The 19581-nt window shown below is 37.7% G+C and overlaps 1 protein-coding gene across 2 annotated transcripts in view; it reads left to right on the forward strand.

Annotated features, from left to right (window-relative positions):
- Nucleotides 1-19581, forward strand: part of LOC103218871 (ovostatin) — an 82395-nt gene that overhangs the window by 19681 nt on the left and 43133 nt on the right. For both annotated transcript variants that reach the window (XM_007968150.3, XM_037995161.2), the window contains exons 3-9: nucleotides 102-154; nucleotides 5072-5092; nucleotides 5664-5832; nucleotides 6548-6632; nucleotides 15631-15748; nucleotides 16603-16717; nucleotides 19168-19277. In XM_007968150.3, the coding sequence (XP_007966341.3) occupies nucleotides 102-154; nucleotides 5072-5092; nucleotides 5664-5832; nucleotides 6548-6632; nucleotides 15631-15748; nucleotides 16603-16717; nucleotides 19168-19277 (671 nt within the window). The remainder of the gene's footprint in view (nucleotides 1-101; nucleotides 155-5071; nucleotides 5093-5663; nucleotides 5833-6547; nucleotides 6633-15630; nucleotides 15749-16602; nucleotides 16718-19167; nucleotides 19278-19581) is intronic.

Consider the following 19581-nt stretch of genomic DNA (forward strand, 5'->3'; position numbering starts at 1 on the left):
TAGTGCTTTTTGATTCACCTAAGTTAATCAATGTAGGAAGAAAGCAGTGATGACACAAAAGGTAAATACTTTCATTACATCCCCTTTCTTTCTTTCTTCAGTGATGTTTCGAGTTGTGTCTCTGGATGATCATTTGAAACCTGTTGATGGAATGGTAAGTTATAGCTAGAAAGAGGTAGGTATTTGTGCATGGTTTTGCTTCTTAAAATTAATCCACGAAAATGAGGCAGGCCAGTCTAAGTTACTGGTTTTACATTCTTATTAGCCTATGTATTCCTCCCTTACCATCAAACTTTTTCCTTTTTTCTTCTTCCTCACTCTCTCTGGTCAACACAATTAAACATATTTCCTAATTACAGATAAAAGTCTGTAATTTACTGAATGCTTACCACTTATAAAGCCCTGTGCTAGGTAAGCCAAGACCCAAAGATACAGAAGATACTCTTTCCGTCCCCAGAATGATTACATTAGAACAGAGGTTGTTGAAGAAGAACATAAATGAAGCAACATGCATGACATCTGGAAGAATAGGATACGGCAGATAGCAGGCTCTTAATATTATACCATTATTAAATTATGCATTGAGTGAATGAGTAATGTTACATAGAGTGAATATTTTATTTATTTATGTATTTTAGAGATGGAGTCTTGCTCTGTTGCCCAGACTGGAGTGCTGTGGTGCGATTATAACTCACCAGCCTTAACTTCTGGGCTCAAGCGATCCTCCTGCTCCAGTCCCCCAGGTAGCTTGGACTACTGGCAGCAGCATCATGCCCAGCTAATTTTTTTTATTTTTTGTGGAGACAGGGTTTTGCTATGTTGCCCAGGCTGTTCTCAAACTCCTGACCTCAAGCAATCCTCTTGCCTTGGCCTCCTAAAGTGCTGACATTACAGGCATGAGCCAGTGAGCCGAGTCACAATAATACTTTGTAATGACTGAATGAGTGAATTACATGACCAGTGAACGAAAGCATTACGGCTGCTTTGTATTTGGAGTTACCAGGAGAGGTTTTATCTCAGGTCAACTTTTCCAGAAGAGATTCTGAGAGATGGAAAAATGGACAACTGAATTATTAAGAAAGTGCTGCCAGGAGAAACCAATAAGAGAGTGGAGAGAAGCTGGGCAGGGGAGGGGAGGAAACCAAGCATGGATGCAGTTGATTTTGGGCAAAGTCTTCAGCCTGACTGGCAGGAAGCTCTGGGGCGTAAATTACACTTCAGAGTTCGTTCCACTTTAGGAACCAAAGCTGGGCTTTTGTACTCCAGCATCAGGCAGTTATTGGCTCTGGGCACGCCCACAACATAGGAGTAAACCCCCAAGAACTTACCACCAGGCTCCAAAACAGGCCTCTCAAAAAGTTCACAGGTAAAAGCTGTCAGAAGTAAAACACAATGGAGCTGGGGGTAGTTGGAAAGAACCAGAAAAACGGATCGAAGGGGGACACATTGGCCATGCCTGATACAGATGTCACTGGGTAGGTGAAATCAAGACACTCCTTAGGGAACAGAGATGACCAAATGTATAAATTAGGCCTAGAAGATACTGTAGGCAGAGAAAAAATGTTAGTGGAGGCATGTGGGTAGAGAATCAAGAGGATTTAGGGAATAGTCATAACCCAGCTTTGCTGAAACTTACAACAAATACGGAAAGTCATGTTGAAGGGCCGGGCGCGGTGGCTCACGCTTGTAATCCCAGCACTTTGGGAGGCCGAGGCGAGCAGATCACAAGGTCAGGAGATCGAGACCATCCTGGCTAACACGGTGAAACCCTGTCTCTACTAAACACACAAAAAACTAGCCGGGCGTGGTGGCAGGCACCTGTAGTCCTAGCTACTCGGGAGGCTGAGGCAGGAGAATGGCGTGAACCCGGGAGGCAGAGCTTGCAGTGAGCCGAGATCAGGCCACTGCTCTCCAGCCTGGGCGACAGAGTGAGACTCCGTCTCAAAAAAAAAAAAGGTCATGTTGAAAAACGATTTGGAAAGGAGACTTGGTGCCATGTTGTGAAGGCACCTGAATTACAGTTGGTCATAGAGGAGCAGCTTGTGTGTAGAGCAGAGAAATAACTTGACTCAGGATGTGTTCCAGGACCCCTTCCAATTTTTCCAGATATTGCTCTTTTTTACACAGGGATAGTAAAGGGGGAAGTGTTGCTACCCCTTAGGGAAAGGGACGCTGCCTCATTTTCCCTAATGGAAAATTCAGAGAAGTTATTTCATAGATACTGATGTGCAGTTAAGGAACTAAATACATAGCAGGAACATGGTGATGGTAGTCTAAGACAGTATTTCAGCAGGCAACTACAACCCTGCTAGAGACAATCTGAGAACAAAGGTGATTAATAGTGAAAACAGTCAAAAGACAACGAATTGTAACCTGGAAAAGACTGAAGCTTTTACAAAGGATACTTGATAAATTTCATTTCGTGTAGTTTAGAAACCTGTTAGAACTAACCATTCTTTTGTGGTCTCTTAGGTCAATCTCTCAACTGAACGCAGTTACGAAGAAACTTCTTAAGCTTACACAAGCTGTACAGATGGTTTCTCTGTTACTGCCTTTTCCTCCCTCCAAATTGTACTTCATCCTTAACATATTTAAGACGTCATCACTTTTAATCCACCTCCTTTCCCCATCTTCTATAGTTATGCTACATTCACTAGAATGTTGCTTAATTTTAATTTCCAGAGCAGGAATCTAATTTTTAGTGCCCCAAAGACCTTGGATTAATCTAAATCCAAAATCACTTCTATAAGATAGCGTGTGCTTCCTGTTCTTCTTGGTTCGTGGTTGAAGCTTCTATTTCTAAGAATGCCACTCCTCTATTTAACCAAAGCAGTGAGAATTTCTACTGCAATCCTTTGACAATCATCCTCGATTGGAAGCACCATGCGGAAGTAAAGGGCTCCTTGAAAATCAAAGCAGCTGCAACAGTATCGTAATTTGCTTGTTAGTTCTCACCCTCCATTGTTGACTTATTATTATCAATTAGGCCAAATATGATTATCCAATTCCCTGCTTGATAATAACTACATTTGCATAAGAACAACAGGATTAATGGACTGTTCCGTCAAATATGGGTCATAGATAAGAAGACATTTGTACCAAATGTTTATGGCATGGAGTTTCCATGGCACAGCAAACTGCATGTGTTTATGTATAGAGATGGAAATTGATGTAGCATTTCCAAAAATGATGGCAGCTAAGAAATCATGTGGTTTTATCTTTCAAAGCCAGTGTTTCTAATTGCTGGACATTATCCAGTTCAGTATTCCATTTAGATAAATAGATTCAATGCATGGCTGGCCTATGAGATCTGGGCATTCATAATAAATTTGACTACATAATCAAAATATAGTAATGATGCAACTTGGGTCATTATCAAATGAGCCAAGATATACAGCATATACCTAGTTTCTTCTGCCCAAATCCTACATCAGTCTTTTCTTTCATTTTCTGCAATTTCTTTACTGATGGTGACTTTCTTTTCCTTTAGGTCAGCGTTTTGTAGAATATTCAAACATATTTTTTTCCAGAAAGTTTCATTTACATCAAGAAGTTTCAGATCTTTCTTGAAACTTAAGACCTGGAACTATCTGTCTTCTAAAAAGAGGCCGTCTTTTTAGGAAGAGGTAGTATGAACCATAAGGGGACATGAAGGAGTTGTTGTATTGGTTCTTGACTGGTTTATACAAGATTTAGTGCAGATGGTCCTTAGTGACTAGAGCAGAATCAGCCTCATTTTAATAATTGTTTTTGGAAAAAATATCAAGCAGCTTAGAACAATGAAAATGTGGTTTTATTAGGTTCTTGCTCACTGGTTTTTTGAAATAGACCAAGATCAGTTAAAAAAAAAAAACTAATTAGAAAAGACAAATTAAGTAATAAAAACTCAATTTGTTGAACATAGTTGAAGCCATCTGCATTGGAAACATTGCAAATAGCAAACAAAAAGGGACAGTACTTTACGTTCATTTCTCATTATTAGAATCTCATCCAAATGGTTAACGTCTTCCCATGGCACCTTTGGGTAATATATTCTTCATTTTCTTCCTGTGAGGAAATCTCATGAGAAGCTCTACCTCTCTTAATACTTGAGTTAATGATGCAGCAATATTTCTTCAATACCATCTCAATATTTCATCGAGATTCAATTCCAAGAATTTAGAATAACAAGTGAGGCCCTTAATCTAACTGTTCTATTTCTCAGTTACAAGAATTCTGGACAAGGTTTATGAATCCTATTCCTGTCTCCAGTCACATTATGTTTTATTGGTGAATGAATGCTGCAATTAGTGGGAAGGAGCACTTGGCAACTTGGGGAGTGGGCAAAGGACCCTACGTACTCATTTTAAAAATTCTCATCAGCCTATTCACGTGAGGGCTTCTGGCCTAGGAGTCTTTAATTTCAACTTGTTAGTTTTAAGGTCCTGAGAGAAAACACTAAGGGATGAAAGTCAGACTGTTGACTATAGGTTTAGAGGGGGCAAGAGTGGTAAACATGGAGAGAACTGAGAGGAGATACAAAGAGGTGAAAGGAGAAGGATGAAGGAGAGGAGACTCTGCAAGGGAAACTTGGGCAAATGTCTACATTTATTTACTTGTCTGATAAGGAAATGGTGAAGTATAGGAATGGTCAATAATCTAAGACAAAAAAAATTAGTGCTAGATACAGAAATAAAAATTGAAGCATTTCAAAAAGAGGCAACCAGCAGTGTAAAACATTGCAACTGTCAGAGTGAAGACTGACCATGAATTTGTCGATAAGGAGGTTATTATTCATCTAAGAGGGCATTTTTATTATGTTGGGAAGACCCAAGGGCAGGGTTGCTTACTGAGACTGCAGGGTGTGTGTTGTGAAAGAGAGAGAAGTAAATGAAAATTCTTGAAAACTAGGCAGATGAGTCTCAGTAAAATCAACAGATATTCAAACTTTCAGTCAGAAATCAATATTTGTTTGGGTTGTCCTAAACGTGCTTGTTTCTTTGCTTAATAATAGATTTATAATTAACCTCTTCACTCATCTAGAAAAACCCCTTGAGTTCATATAATAACATTATTTTTATTTTTATTTCAGTATCCAGTGATCACCCTTCAGGTAAGATAACTACTAGTTGAAGAATTGTTTTCTCATTTTTTGAACGTGTCTCCAAACCTCAAAATCAAAAGGCAGCTCACAGGGAAGACTGTCTATTTAAATGGTCACGGAAATATTAATTTCATGTAGACAGCCTCAAGAGGACAGAAGTAGGTTTCCACCCCCACCACCATGTGATTCGTATTAGCATGCACCCATTAATATAGATAATAATAATATAGACAATGGGCAACTATGACTGTATTTAATTTAATGCTTAGTTGTTGAATGTATATAAATTTATACTTAATGTTTTATGTACTGGGGATAAAATATGGCCTGCCTTTAAGAAATCAGAGATTGACACAGAAAATAAATGTAAAAAAATCACAGCTAGCTCTAAAATATACTGTTATAATATGCACCTATGTGACCACAGATAGGAGAGTAACCACGTCTCCTTGGGGAATGTAAGGACACACTCATGTTTTGAATCTTAAGCAGGTTAGAAACCTAAGTAGGAAGCACCTTGCTGAAACTTTATAATGAATAAAAACATCCAGCATGCAAAAATACACTTTCTTATTCTTAGGATCCAGAAGGCAACCGAATACAACAGTGGGTGAATGAGGAATCTGTGGGAGGAATTCTACAACTTTCCTTCCAGTTAATCTCAGAGCCCATCCTCGGATGGTATATAATCACCGTGGAGATGCTCAATGAGAAGAAAACATATCATTCCTTCTCTGTGGAAGAATATGGTAAATAAATAGCAATGAAAATATTACCTATTAATTAAAAAATTACAAAATCTTTTCAATTTTGCAAGGGCGGGATTATTAAATAACAAATTCTCAAGTGAGTATCTCTTCCTTTCCTCTTTCTTTGCCCTCTGTTACTATTTTAGGGTTCTCCATCTACTCTGATTTTTATCTCCTAGTTCAGCCCATAATCTTCCTGCAATTCTCTGTTGACCTAGGCTATCTATTCTATCTTCCTTTTGTAGTATCTGGATTCTATTTTATATGATAGTTTCTGGGATGTAAAGCACTTCTTATGAAAAGAATGGAATTAACGTTAGTCATATATTAGCCATTAGTCCCTTCATATTTTCTCCTAAAATCTTCATAAAATTTTTATTGTAGTATCATTATTACTTTTTTAAAGATGAAGATATTGAGAAACACTTTCCCAAGTTCAACACCTGAAAAGTGATGAATTTGGAATTCAAAATATGCATTTTTCTATCCAATTCCAAAATCCAGTCTTGTGCACTTCAGTGTCCTCCTCACACTGTTTATTAATGGCAAACATAAGCAAAGGTCGATGGTTTGTAAAGGAGAAACAATTGTTTTGTATGAATGTATTTATGTTAATATGTATTTATGTTAATAATAGTTCTGTTAATAATATATAATACATACATTATAATATAATATATACCTTTTTTTTTTTTTTTTTTTTTTTAACTGGCAGTGTTACCCAAATTTCAAATGACTGTGGATGCACCAGAAAATATCTTAGTAGTGGACTCTGAATTCAAAGTGAATGTCTGTGCCTTGTAAGTTGAAACTGTACATAATAGAATAATGCATTCACAGAAAGATATTAGAATGGGATAGATGGCTAAAAGGAAGTAAAATATAAATGTGTGAAGGTAAGGGAAAAACACGGTATGAAATTATTTTGCTGATTTTATGAATTCTTCCATGCATCTATAATTATTTTAATGCATGTTATGACACGTGGTTTTATGTAACAGTTTAAGACAACTGACTACTATCTTTTTTACATCATAACATATTATTTTGCACCAGCCAATAGAGTAGCCACTGACCATATGTGGTTATTTAAGTTTTAATTAAAATTAAATATTCAGTTGTGCTAGCCACATTTCAAGCTGTCACATGTGACTAGTGGCCACTGAATTGGAGAGCATAGACATAAAACATAGAACGTTCCATCTCCCAGAAATTTCCACTGGACAATATCTTCTGTTTATGATGATTTCTCAATTCAACCTTTATGTATTACATGATTATAAAAGAAAACTGAAATTCATGATGTATCATGGAGAAAACTGCTATAAGAGTTACAAGTGGCTTTAGGGTAATGGCGGGGCACAGTATGGAGGATACTAAGGGCAGACAGGCACTTAGGGGCAAATAGTGAGGATTAATGTGTGGCAGGAGTAGCAGTGAAGCAGGTCAGGTTGTTCTCCCCTCTTCTTGTCACTAAGTTAAGCAGCATTCACAGAGTTTATATAACCAGCAAAGACAGCCAGGGTGCAAACATAAAACTTTGTCTCCTCAGACCTGATGTGAGGATTCGTTCTTTCCCTGACTCATGTGTACTACTTTTCCTTTTAATTTTGCATAATTAAAAATGAAAAGTGACATGGTAATTTCTAGTTGTTAGGAGAGCTTCATTGCAGTAATCTAAAATTCCATGCCAAACTTTAAGGTGAAAGCTTTACCTGTCCTCCTTCCTGTGTCTACTTTAGGCTGGAAGTCTGTAAGAGTCAAGAAACATGGCTAACTTTTTGATGTCTCTACCTTGTGCTTCACCTCCAGAGTTGGAGTGGGAGAATACAGAAAAGGCAGAGACTGAAATGTCTTATTGTAGTTGGATCGTAGAGGCAGGGAATTGCCAGCATTGCTGGAAAATCCCCTGAGTAACAGAAATCCCCAAAGCCCAGCTGTCTAGGTACTTCCCTATCACAGTGGCTGTGTGTTGGCTCCTGTGTCATTTTTACTGGAGAAGTATTGCATAATTGAAATAAAGCACTCTAGGACAAGCCAGCTGGGAATCCCAAAACATAAGCATGAATCGCTAGATGGTTGAAGAATCTAAAGACTTGAAATCAAGGTATTAAACAAATAAAAAAAAAAAAGCAATATATACCTGAGAAAACTGTTGAACATCAATCCGAAAAAAATTTAGAAATAAGTAAAATTTATATACTCAGATACGAGTCAATAGTGTAACTTTAAAAATAATTAAAGTCCTTGGAATTAAGCATATTATTAATTTAAAAATATATGTGTAGAAAGGCTGACTAGAAGGATGGATGATGCTGAAGAGAGAATTAGTAATTTGGAAGATGAAATTGAGAAATTGTCATAAAATGCAGCCCAGAGGAATCTACTGTCATTCCTTACAAGCAATTTTGTTCTTTGCTCTTTCTACCTATTTAAATTTTTTAACAATGAACAAATATTTGTGTACTTCCATGTAATTAAAAATAAATATAATTGGAGCCCACTGTGGAGCTGCAAAGTTGCTGTAGCCAAACTACCTCTCTAGATTCCTCCTCTCTGGGCACAGCATCTCTGAAAGAAAGGAAGCAGCCTCAGTCAGGGGCTTATAGATAAAACTCCCATGTACCTGGGGGAAGAAGCAGCTGTGGGAGCAGCTTCAGCAGACTTAAATGTTCCTGCCTGCTGGCTCTGAAGAGAGCAGCGGATCTCCCAGCACAGTGCTCAAGTTCTGCTAAGGGACAGACTGCCTTCTCAAGTGCATCAGGGACCCGTGCCTCCTGACAGGAAGACACCTCCCAGCAGGAGTCGACAGACACCTCATACAGGAGAACTCCGGCTGACATCTGGTGGGTGCCCCTCTGGGACAAAGCTTGCAGAGAAAGGAGCAGGCAGCAATTTTTGCTGTTCTGCAGCCTCTGCTGGTGATACCCAGGCAAACAGGGTCTGGAGTGGACCCCCAGCAAACTCCAGCAGACCTGCAGAAGAGGGTCCTGACTGTAAGAAGGAAAACCAACAAACAGAAAGCAATAACATCAGCATCAACGTCAACAAAAAGGACAACCACACAAAAATTCCATCTGACGGTCACCAACAGCAAAGACCAAAGGTAGATAAATCCACAAAGAGAGCCAGGAGCGGTGGCTCATGTCTGTAATCGCAGCACTTTTGGAGACTGAGGCAGGCGGATAACCTGAGGTCGGGAGTTTGAGACCAGCCTGACAAACATGGAGAAACCCTGTTACTACTAAAAATACATAATTATCTGGGCGTGGTGGCACACACATGTAATCCCAGCTACTCGGGAAGCTGAGACAGGAGAATTGCTTGAATCTGGGAGGCAGAGGTTGCAGTGAGCCGAGATTGCCATTGTACTCCAGCCTGGGCAACAAGAGCAAAACTGTGTGAAAGAAGAAAGAAAGAAAGAGAGAGAGAGAGAGAGAGAGAGAGAGGGAGAGAGAGAGAGAGGGAGAGAGAGAGAGAGGGAGGGAAGGAAGGAAGGAAGGAAGGAAGGAAGGAAGGAAGGAAGGAAGGAAGGAAGGAAATCCATGAAAATGAGGAAAAACCAGCACAAAAAGGCTGAAAAATCCATAAAGCAGAATGCCTCTTCTCTTCTAAAGAGGAGAGGGGAAAAAGCAAGATTTTCTTATTTTTTGGACATCTCTCCAAACCTCAAAATCAAAAGGCAGCTCACATGGAAGACTGTCTATTTAAATTGTCACAGAATTATTAATTTCATGTAGACAGCTTCAAGAGGACAGAAACTCCTTGTAACAGTCAGGCCCCTCTTCTGCAGGTCTGCTGGAGTTTGCTGGGGGTCCACTCCAAACCCTGTTTGCCTAGGTATCACAATTCCTCGCCAGCAAGGGAACAAAACTGGACGGAGAATGAGTTTGATGAATTGACAGAAGTAGGCTTCAGAAGGTGGGTAATAACAAACTCCTCCGAGCTAAAGGAGCATGTTCTAACCCAATGCAGGGAAGATAAGAACCTTGATAAAAGGTTAGAAGAATTGCTAACTAGAATAACCAGTTTAGAAAACAGAAATGACCTGATGGAGCTGAAAAACACAACATGAAAACTTCGTGAAGCATACACAGGTATCAATAGCCAAATTGATCAAATAGAAGAAAGGATATCAGAGATTGAAGATCAACTTAATGAAATAAAGCTTGAAGACAAGATTAGAGAAAAAATAATGAAAAGGAACGAGCAAAGCCTCCAAGAAATATGGGACTATGTGAAAAGACCAAACCTACGTTTAATTGGTGCACCTGAATGATTGATGGGGAGAGTGGAACCAAGTTGGAAAACAGACTTCAGGATATTATCCAGGAGAACTTCCCCAACATAGCAGGACAGGCCAACATTCAAATTTAGGAAATGCAGAGAACACCACACAGATACTCCTTGAGAAGAGCAACCCCAAGACACATAATTGTCAGATTCACCAAGGTTGAAATGAAGGAAAAAATGTTAAGGGCAGCCAGAGAGAAAGGTCTGGTTAACCCCAAAGGGAAGCTCATCAGACTAACAGTGGATCTCTCTGCAGAAACCCTGCAAGCCAGAAGAGAGTGGGGGCCAATATTCAACATTCTTAAAGGAAAGGATTTTTAACCCAGAATTTCATATCCAGCCAAACTGAGCTTCATAAGTGAAGGAGAAATAAAATCCTTTACAGACAAGCAAATGCTGAGGGACTTTGTTACCACCAGGCCTGCCTTAACAAGAGCTCCTGAAAGAAGCACTAAACATGGAAAGGAACAACCGGTACCAGCCACTGCAAAAACAAACCAAAATGTAAAGACCATCAACACTATGAAGAAACTGCATCAACTAATGGGCAAAATAACCAGCTGGCATCAATCATAATGACAGGATCAAATTCACACATAACAATATTAACCTTTAATGTAAATGGACTAAGTGCCCTCAGTTAAAAGACACAGACTGGCAAATTGGATGACAAGTCAAGACCCATCGGAGTGCTGTATTCAGGTGACCTATCTCATGTGCAAAGACACCTATAGTCTCAAAATAAAGGGAAGGAGGAAGATTTACCAAGCAAATGGAAAGGAAAAAAAAGCAGGGTTTGCAATCCTAGTCTCTGATAAAACAGACTTTAAACCAACAAAGATCAAAAAAGACAAAGAAGGGCATTATATAATGGTAACGAGATCAATGCAACAAGAAGAGCTAACTATCCTGAATATATATGCACCCAATACAGGAGCATCCAGATTCATAAAGCAAGTTCTTAAAGACTTACAAAGAGACTTAGACTCCCACACAATAATAGCAGGAGACTTTAACACCCCACTGTCAATATTAGACAGATTAATGAGACAGAAAATTAACAAGGATATTCAGGACTTGAAATCAGCTCTGGACCAAGTGAACCTAATAGACATCTACAGAACTCTCCAGCCCAAATCAACAGAATATACATCCTCGTCAGCACCACCTCACACTTATTCTAAAATTGGCCACATAATTGGAAGTAAAGCACTCCTTAGCAAATGCAAAAGAATGGAAATCATAACAGTCTATCAGACCACAGTGCAATCAAATTGGAGCTCAGATTAAGAATCTCACTCAAAACCACACAGCTGCATGGAAACTGAACAACCTGCTCCTGAATGACTACTGGGTACCCAACGAAATTAAGACAGAAATAAAGAAGTTCTTTGAAACCACTGAGAACAAAGACACAACGTACCAGAATCTCTGGAACACAGCTAAAGGAGTGTTTAGAGGAAATTTATTGCACTAAATTCCCACAGGCTAAAGTGGGAAAGATCTAAAATCAACACCCTAACATACAATTAAAAGAACTAGAGAAGCAAGAGCAAACACATTCAAAGGCTAGCAGACGACAAGAAATAACTAAGATCAGAGCAGAACTGAAGGAGATAGAGATATGAAAAACCCTTCGAAAAATCAATGAATCCAGGAGCTGGTTTTTTGAAAAAATCAACAAAATAGACTGCTAGCATGACTAATAAAGAAGAAAAGAGAGAAGAATCAAACAGATGCAATAAAAAATGGTAAAGGGGATATCACCACTCCTCCCACAGAAATACAAACTACCATCAGAGAATACTATAAACACCTCTATGCAAATAAACTAGAAAATCTGGAAGAAATGGATAAATTCTTGGATACATACACCCTCTCAAGACTAAACCAGGAAGAAGTTGAATCCCTGAATAGACCAATAACAAGTTCTGAATTTGAGGCAGTAATTAATAGCCTACCAACCAAAAAAATTCAGGACCAGACAGATTCACAGCTGAATTCTATGAGAGGTTCAAAGAAGAACTGGTACCATTCCTTCTGAAACTATTCCAAACAATAGAAAAAGAGGGACTCCTCCTTAACTCATTTTATGAGGCCAGCATCATCCCGATACCGAAAACTGGCAGAGACACACACCCAAAAAGAAAATCTCCGGCCAATATCCCTGATGAACATCGATGCAAAAATCCTCAATAAAATACTGGCAAACAGAATCCAGCAGCACATCAAAAAGCTTATCCACCATGATCAAGTCAACTTCATCCCTGGGAGTCAAGGCTGGTTCAACATATGCAAATCAATAAACGCAATCCATCACATAAACAGAACCAATGACAAAAACCACATGATTTATCTCAATAGATGCAAAAAAGGCCTTTGATAAAATTCAACACTCCTTCATGCTAAAAACTCTCTATATACTAGGTATTGATGGAACATATCTCAAAATAATAAGAGCTATTTCTGACAAACCCACAGCCAATATCACACTGAATGGGCAAAAGCTGAAAGCATTCCTTTTAAAAACTGGCACAAGACAAGGATGCCCTCTTTCGCCACTTCTATTCAACATAGTATTGGAAGCTCTGGCCAGGGCAATCAGGCAAGAGAAAGAAAGTGTATTCATATAAGAAGAGAGGAAGTCAAATTGTCTCTGCTTGCAGAAGACATGACTGTATATTTAGAAAACCCCATCATCTCAACCCAAAAACTCCTTAAGCTGATAAGCAACTTCAGCAAAGTCTCAGGATACAAAGTCAATGTGCAAAAATCACAAGCATTCCTATACACCAATAATAGACAAATAGAGAGCCAAATCATGAGCAAACTACCATTCACAATTTCTACAAAGAGAATAAAATACTTAGGAATACAACTTACAAGGGATGCAAAGGACCTCTTCAAGGAGAGCTACAAACCACTGCTGAAGGAAATAAGAGAGGATACAAACAAATGGAAAGACATTCCATGCTCATGGATAGGAAGAATCAACATTGTGAAGGTGGCCATATTGCACAAAGTAACTTATAGATACAATGCTATTCCCATCAAACTAACATTGACTTTCTTCACAGAATTAGAAAAAAACTACTTTAAATTTTATATGGAACCAAAAAAGAGCCATATGGTCAAGACAATCCTAATCAAAAAAAAAAAAAAAAAAAAAAACAAACAAAGTTGGAGGGTCAGGCATGGCGGCTTGCACCTTTAATCCCAGTACTTTGGGAGGCTGAGGTGGGTGGATCACCTGATGTCAAGAGTTTGAGATTATCCTGGCCAACATGGTGAAACCCTGTCTCTACTAAAAATACAAAAATTAGCCTGGCATGGTGGCATGTACCTGTAGTCCCAGCTACTTGGGAGGCTGAGGCAGAAGAATTGTTTAAACCTGGGAGGTGGAGTTTGCAGTGAGCTGAGACTGCACCACTGCACTCCAGCCTGGCAACAGAGCGAGACTCTGTCAAAAAAAAAAAAAAAGCTGGAGGCCTCACGCATCATGCTTCCTGACTTCAAACTATACTACAAGACTACAGTAACCAAAACAGCATGGTACTGGTACCAGAACAGATATGTAGACCAATGGAACAGAGCAGTGGCCTTAGAAATAACACCACACATCTGCAACAATTTGATCTTTGACAAACCTGATGAAAACAAGCAATGGGGAAAGGATTCTCTATTTAATAAATGGTGTTGGGAAAACTGGCTAGCCACATGCAGAAAACTGAAACTGGACCCCTTCCTTACATCTTATACAAAAATTAACTCAAGATGGATTAAAGACTTAAATGTAAAACCTAAAACCATAAAAACCCTGGAACAAAACCTAGGCAATACCATTCAGGACATAGGCATGGGCAAAGACTTTATGACTAAAACACCAAAAGCAATTGCAACAAAAGCCAAAATTGACAAATGGGATCTAATTAAACTAAAGAACTTCTGTACAGCAAAAGAAACTATCATCAGAGTGAACAGGCAACCTACAGAATGGGAGAAAAATTTTGCAATCTATCCATCTGACAAAGGGTTAATATCCAGAATCTATAAGGAACTTAAACAAATTTACAAGAAAAAGCAAGCAACCACATCAAAAAGTGGGCAAAGGACATGAACAGACACTTAAAAGAAGACATTTATATGGCCAACAAACATATGAGAAAAAGCTCATCATCACTGGTCATTAGAGAAATCCAAATCAAAACCACAATGAGATACCATCTCATGTCAGTTAAAATGGTGATCATTAAAAAGTCAGGAAACAACAGATGCTGGAGAGGATGTGGATAAATAGGAGCGCTTTGTGTAAAAGCATTGGTGGGAGTGTAAATTAGTTCAACCACTGTGGAAGACAGTGTGGCCATTCCTCAAGAATCTAGAACCAGAAATACCATATGACCCAGCATTACTGGGTAACACCCAAAGGATTATAAATCATTCTAATATAAGGACACCTGCACACGTACATTTATTGCAGCACTATTCACAATAGCAAAGACTTGGAACCAACCCAAGTGCCCATCAATGCTAGACTGGATAAAGAAAATGTGGCACATATACACCATGGAATACTATGCAGCCATAAAAAAGAATGATTTCATGTGCTTTGCAGGGACATGGATGAAACTGGAAACCATCATTCTCTGCAAACTATCACAAGGACAGAAAACCAAACACCACATGTTCTCACTCATAAGTGGGAGTTGAACAATGAGAACATATAGGCACAGGGAGGGGAACATCACACACTGGAGCCTGTCAGGGGTTGGGGGACAAGGGGAGGGATAGCATTAAGAGAAATACCTAATGTAGATGACGGGTTGATGGGTGCAGCAAACCACCATGGCACGTGTATACCTATGTAACAAACCTGCACATCACATTCTGCACATGTATCCCAGAACTTAAAGCATAATTTAAAAAAAAATAAAAATAAACAATTTTCTTTTTCCTTTCCAAAACAAAACAAACAAAAGAAGGAAATGACCCCAAAATCTCATGTCTTAAAATGACATTTATAAAAAATAAACAAATATAATTTACATTTTAAAAGTAAAAAACCATAAAAATATGCTCATTATAGCAGTTTAAAATCAAAAAACTAAAAAGCAAAATGTTATTTTTATTTTATTTTTTGTTTTTTAATACTCCATTGCTCAGTATGTAAAAAATACTATTTTTAATGAAATAATGACTGATGTATTTTTCCCTTTACTATTAGTTTTTTTGTTTACATTGTATTTTAGTGACTTAGATATATGACTTCTACATGTCTATTTCAACCTTTTTATTTAAAATACATCTTTGCCTAAAGCATTCAACTCAATTTTAGTCAGTACCATTGTTTTAGATTTCCTCTAGAAAATAAAATTTATGGTAACTAGCTATTTAAATGTTGTTACAGTGCTGGTTTCAGCTACTAAATAAAAGTTTCAAAACCTTATACAGATTTAAAATGACCTTGACCTCTGTAATTGTATTGTTGCTGTATTCTTCCATTAGATATACCTATGGTGAACCTGTGGACGGGAAGGTCCAACTTAGTGTGTGCAGAGAATCTACTGCTTATCATTCATGTGGTCGTCCTATCAGTTCACTCTGTAAAAATTTTACCATTCAGGTAAGAGGTGTATCTGCAAAATTATAAATAAGCTTGCATTAACCTTTTATCCTCACCTTCCATTTACCTTCCTTTCTTCTTGTTTCCCTCTTTACAGTTAAAAATACATACTTTTATTCTATATTTCTATTCCTAATTGTAAATTTTATATTCCTCTTGTGTCATGCTAATTTTCATTTTCTATTGACTGACAAAAAGCAAATTATAGTATCAGAAACTGAGTAGTAAATTTCAATTCTTAATTAAAAATGGATTTGGTTTCATATCAAAATCTACACCTTATCAATTTTCTGGGAACATATGTCCTGTCTTTGTTTTTTACTTTGTGGATTTAGTCAAGGAGATATGATGATGTTTCTGTGTATTCAAGAGTGTTAGATGCATAATTATTTTCCTCTCAATCTATCCTCACTGGAAATAAGTGTATATAGGAGCTCCAGATGGGAACCCTATCAGTCAGGGTTCTTAACCACTAAAGAGAAGAATCAACTTTTCCAAACTGACAAAGGAGGAATTTCCTAAAAGATCTATCATGTGTGAATACATGTGACTAGTGATGGATGTGTTTATTATCTTGTATATTGACAAAATAATGTCACCATGAAGAGATTTTTAAAACACAATATTGTAAGAGTTAATATTTATTAAAAAATCAAAGGTAATTATAGGTAAATCCATAAATACATGAACTGAAAATATAATTATAGAAGTACAATGGATTATTTTATAAAACTGAAACTTGGGTAATACAATATTCTTGAAGTTGCTTCAGTGAGGTTACACATTTTCCCTATTATAGCTATTTCTTTCAGTCTTCTTTTAAAATTTAACTTTTCTTTTATTGTTCTTTTCAGCTAGGGAAAGATGGGTGTGTCTCCAAGTTTATTAACACAGAAGCTTTTGAGTTAAATCGGGAAGGATACTGGAGTTTCCTCGAAGTACATGCTCTTGTTACAGAAGATGGAACAGGTAATGCTCTCTAAGAAATCAGATCCCAATGGATATCACTGTCTCATTCGAATTGTTACCTGGTTGCCAACTACACAATGTTAATATAGTCATTTTTTCCCCAAGGGCTTTTCACTGGGTTCATATGATTTGAATTCTGAATGTTTCATATATCAACCAAACTTTTTACACACCTGTTGATGGATGGTCAAGTATTAAGTTCAAATAAGAGTACAATGGAAGTAAGAATGCCAGTTTATGGATTTAGTTTTTGGTTTTGGCTTTAGATATAAAGTATTAGGATTTAGATATAAAGTATTAGGTTTTAGATATAGAGTATTTGGTTTTAGATATAAACATATCCCTTTTCCTTAATGATTCCACCAATAAATATAATCGGGACATGTAGTTGTTGATGATAAAATTTTTTTGGTGAGCATAGAATTCGAACATGGGAAGTAAAATAGTATGGGGAGAATATTTTACTAAGCCTCTGAAAATAAATCCAGTGAAATATCTTTATCTCATAACCAGGAAAATCTTCCTTCCTTCCTTCCTTTCCTTCCTTCCTTCCTTCCTTCCTTCCTTCCTTCCTTCCTTCCTTCCTTCCTTCCTTCCTTCCTCCCTCCCTCCCTCCCTCCCTCCCTCCCTCTCTCTCTCTCTCTCTTTCTTTCTTTCTCTTTCTTTCTCTCTTTCTTTCTTTCCTTCGAGACGGAGTTTCACTCTTGTTGCCCAGGTTGGAGTGCACTGCCACAATCTCAGCTCACTGCAACCTCTGTACCAGGTTCAAGCAATTCTTCCGCCTCAGCCTCCTGAGTAGCTGGTATTACAGGTGCCCACCACCATGACCGAGTAATTTTTTGCATTTTTAGTAGAGACGGGATTTCATCATGTTGGCCAGGCTAGTCTCAAACTCCTGACCTCAGGTGATCCACCCACCTCTGCCTCCCAAAGTGCAGGGATTACAGGCGTGAACCAGTGGACCAGGCCAAAAATATTTCTAATGACTAATTTGTGTCTCCTGGACCTAATAACCCTTCCCCCTTAAGCACAGAATGCTAAGTCTTATTCCTTGAAATACTTTTCTCTGTGCTGACCACTTTCTTTCTGTTAATATAGTCTTTTTAAACTTATGCATATGTAACTGATATTTCAGCAAAATTTCTGTTCATGAAGTATTAAATTGCTAATGTACTTATATCAGTATTCAAAGGTTTAGAGATTTCTGTCACATTCAGAGGAAATTCAAGTATTAAACAAATGTTTAATTGATAATTAAATATATTTGTCATACTGAACTAAAGAAATAATAAAATAATAGCCAGGCACAGTGACTCACACCCATAACCCCAGCACTTGGGGAGGCTGAGGCAGGAGAATTGTTTGAGCCTAGGAGTTTGAGACCATCCTGGGCAACATAGTGAGACCCCGTCTCTACAAAAAATACAAAATTAGCTGGGTGTTGTGTCATGTAGCTATAGTCCCAGCTACTCAGGAGGCTGAGGTGGTAGGATCACTTGAGCCCAGGAGGTTGGGGTTGCAGTGAGCCACGACTGCACCACTACACTCCAGCCTGGGCAACAGAAAGTGAAAGAAAATAAAGAAAAAGAAAGGAAAGAAAGAGAAAGAAAGAAAGAAAGAAAGAAAGAAAGAAAGAAAGAAAGAAAGAAAGAAAGAAAGAAAGAAAGAAAGAAAGAAAGAAAGAAAGAAGAGAGAGAGAGAGAGGGGGGGGAGGGAGGGAAGAGAGAGAGAGAAAAAGAAAAGGAGGAAGGGAGAAAGGGCTTACTAAATGATAACATATGTCTATATTTTTATGAGAATTATGTGACCATTAAAATGTAAGTTTTTATAAGATTTTTGCCAAAACCTTATAACATAATGATAAAAACATGTAAAACCACATATACATTTGCACATATTGAGTGTATGTGTGCGTGTACACATATACGCACACATAATCTCAAACATATTAATATAAATGATAAATATAAAGGTAAATTGAACTTGTAGGAAAAAGCCTAAAATGTTCATTTTGGTTGTCTTGGGGATATCTGATGTTTGGTAATTTGTATTTGCTTCTTTAAGCATTACCATTTTTAATGATATACATATTTTATAATTCTTACTATTAATAAATTAAAGCATATGTTTTAGGCAAGCAGAGAGTAAAAGAAATGTTAATTACTTAGGAATAATGAGAAATCAACATTTACTAATCCATCATGAAGGAATGGTAAGTGAATTGAGTATTTTATGAAAAGCAGTAACACCAGTTGGTAGAAGCATTTTGTGCCATCTTGATTAACTTTCTTTATAAAAGACATCTGAAGAAGTACCTATATATTAAAACTGCTTAGGAAAGGGAAGGGAAACTATTAGAAGGAATGGTGAGCTTTTGTGTTTTATTTTCAGAAGCTCTGTTTGGCTGTTTTTGGAAGTGACATTTTCTCAATAATATTAATTGACTGCAGGTGTACAGCTTACAGGCTCCAAGTACATATACATAGACTCATCAGTGGTCAAGATTAGTTTTGAGAATATGGATATATCCTACAAACAGGGACTCCCTTATTTTGGTCAGGTAAGAGAATCAATCATTTTTTTACATACCGTATTCATTCATTCATTTGTTCCTTCATTTATCTATTAATCTTCCAACAGCTATTCCCTAAGAAATTACTACATAGGAATCTCTGTGGTAAGCACTGTAGGGTGAACACTGTTGATTTTCACAGTTCTGTCCTGATGTATATGTTTTTTGTCAAGTTGTAACTGTTAATAGTATCCCACTTCACTCTCAAAATGTCCAAGTTTGGACAATAAATTATATGGTCTACATCAGTATTAGGAATAAAATGGTGATGTAGAGAGGCACTATTATCACT

The sequence above is a fragment of the Chlorocebus sabaeus genome, chromosome 11, assembly GCF_047675955.1.
Source record: "Chlorocebus sabaeus isolate Y175 chromosome 11, mChlSab1.0.hap1, whole genome shotgun sequence".
Taxonomy (NCBI): domain Eukaryota; kingdom Metazoa; phylum Chordata; class Mammalia; order Primates; family Cercopithecidae; genus Chlorocebus; species Chlorocebus sabaeus.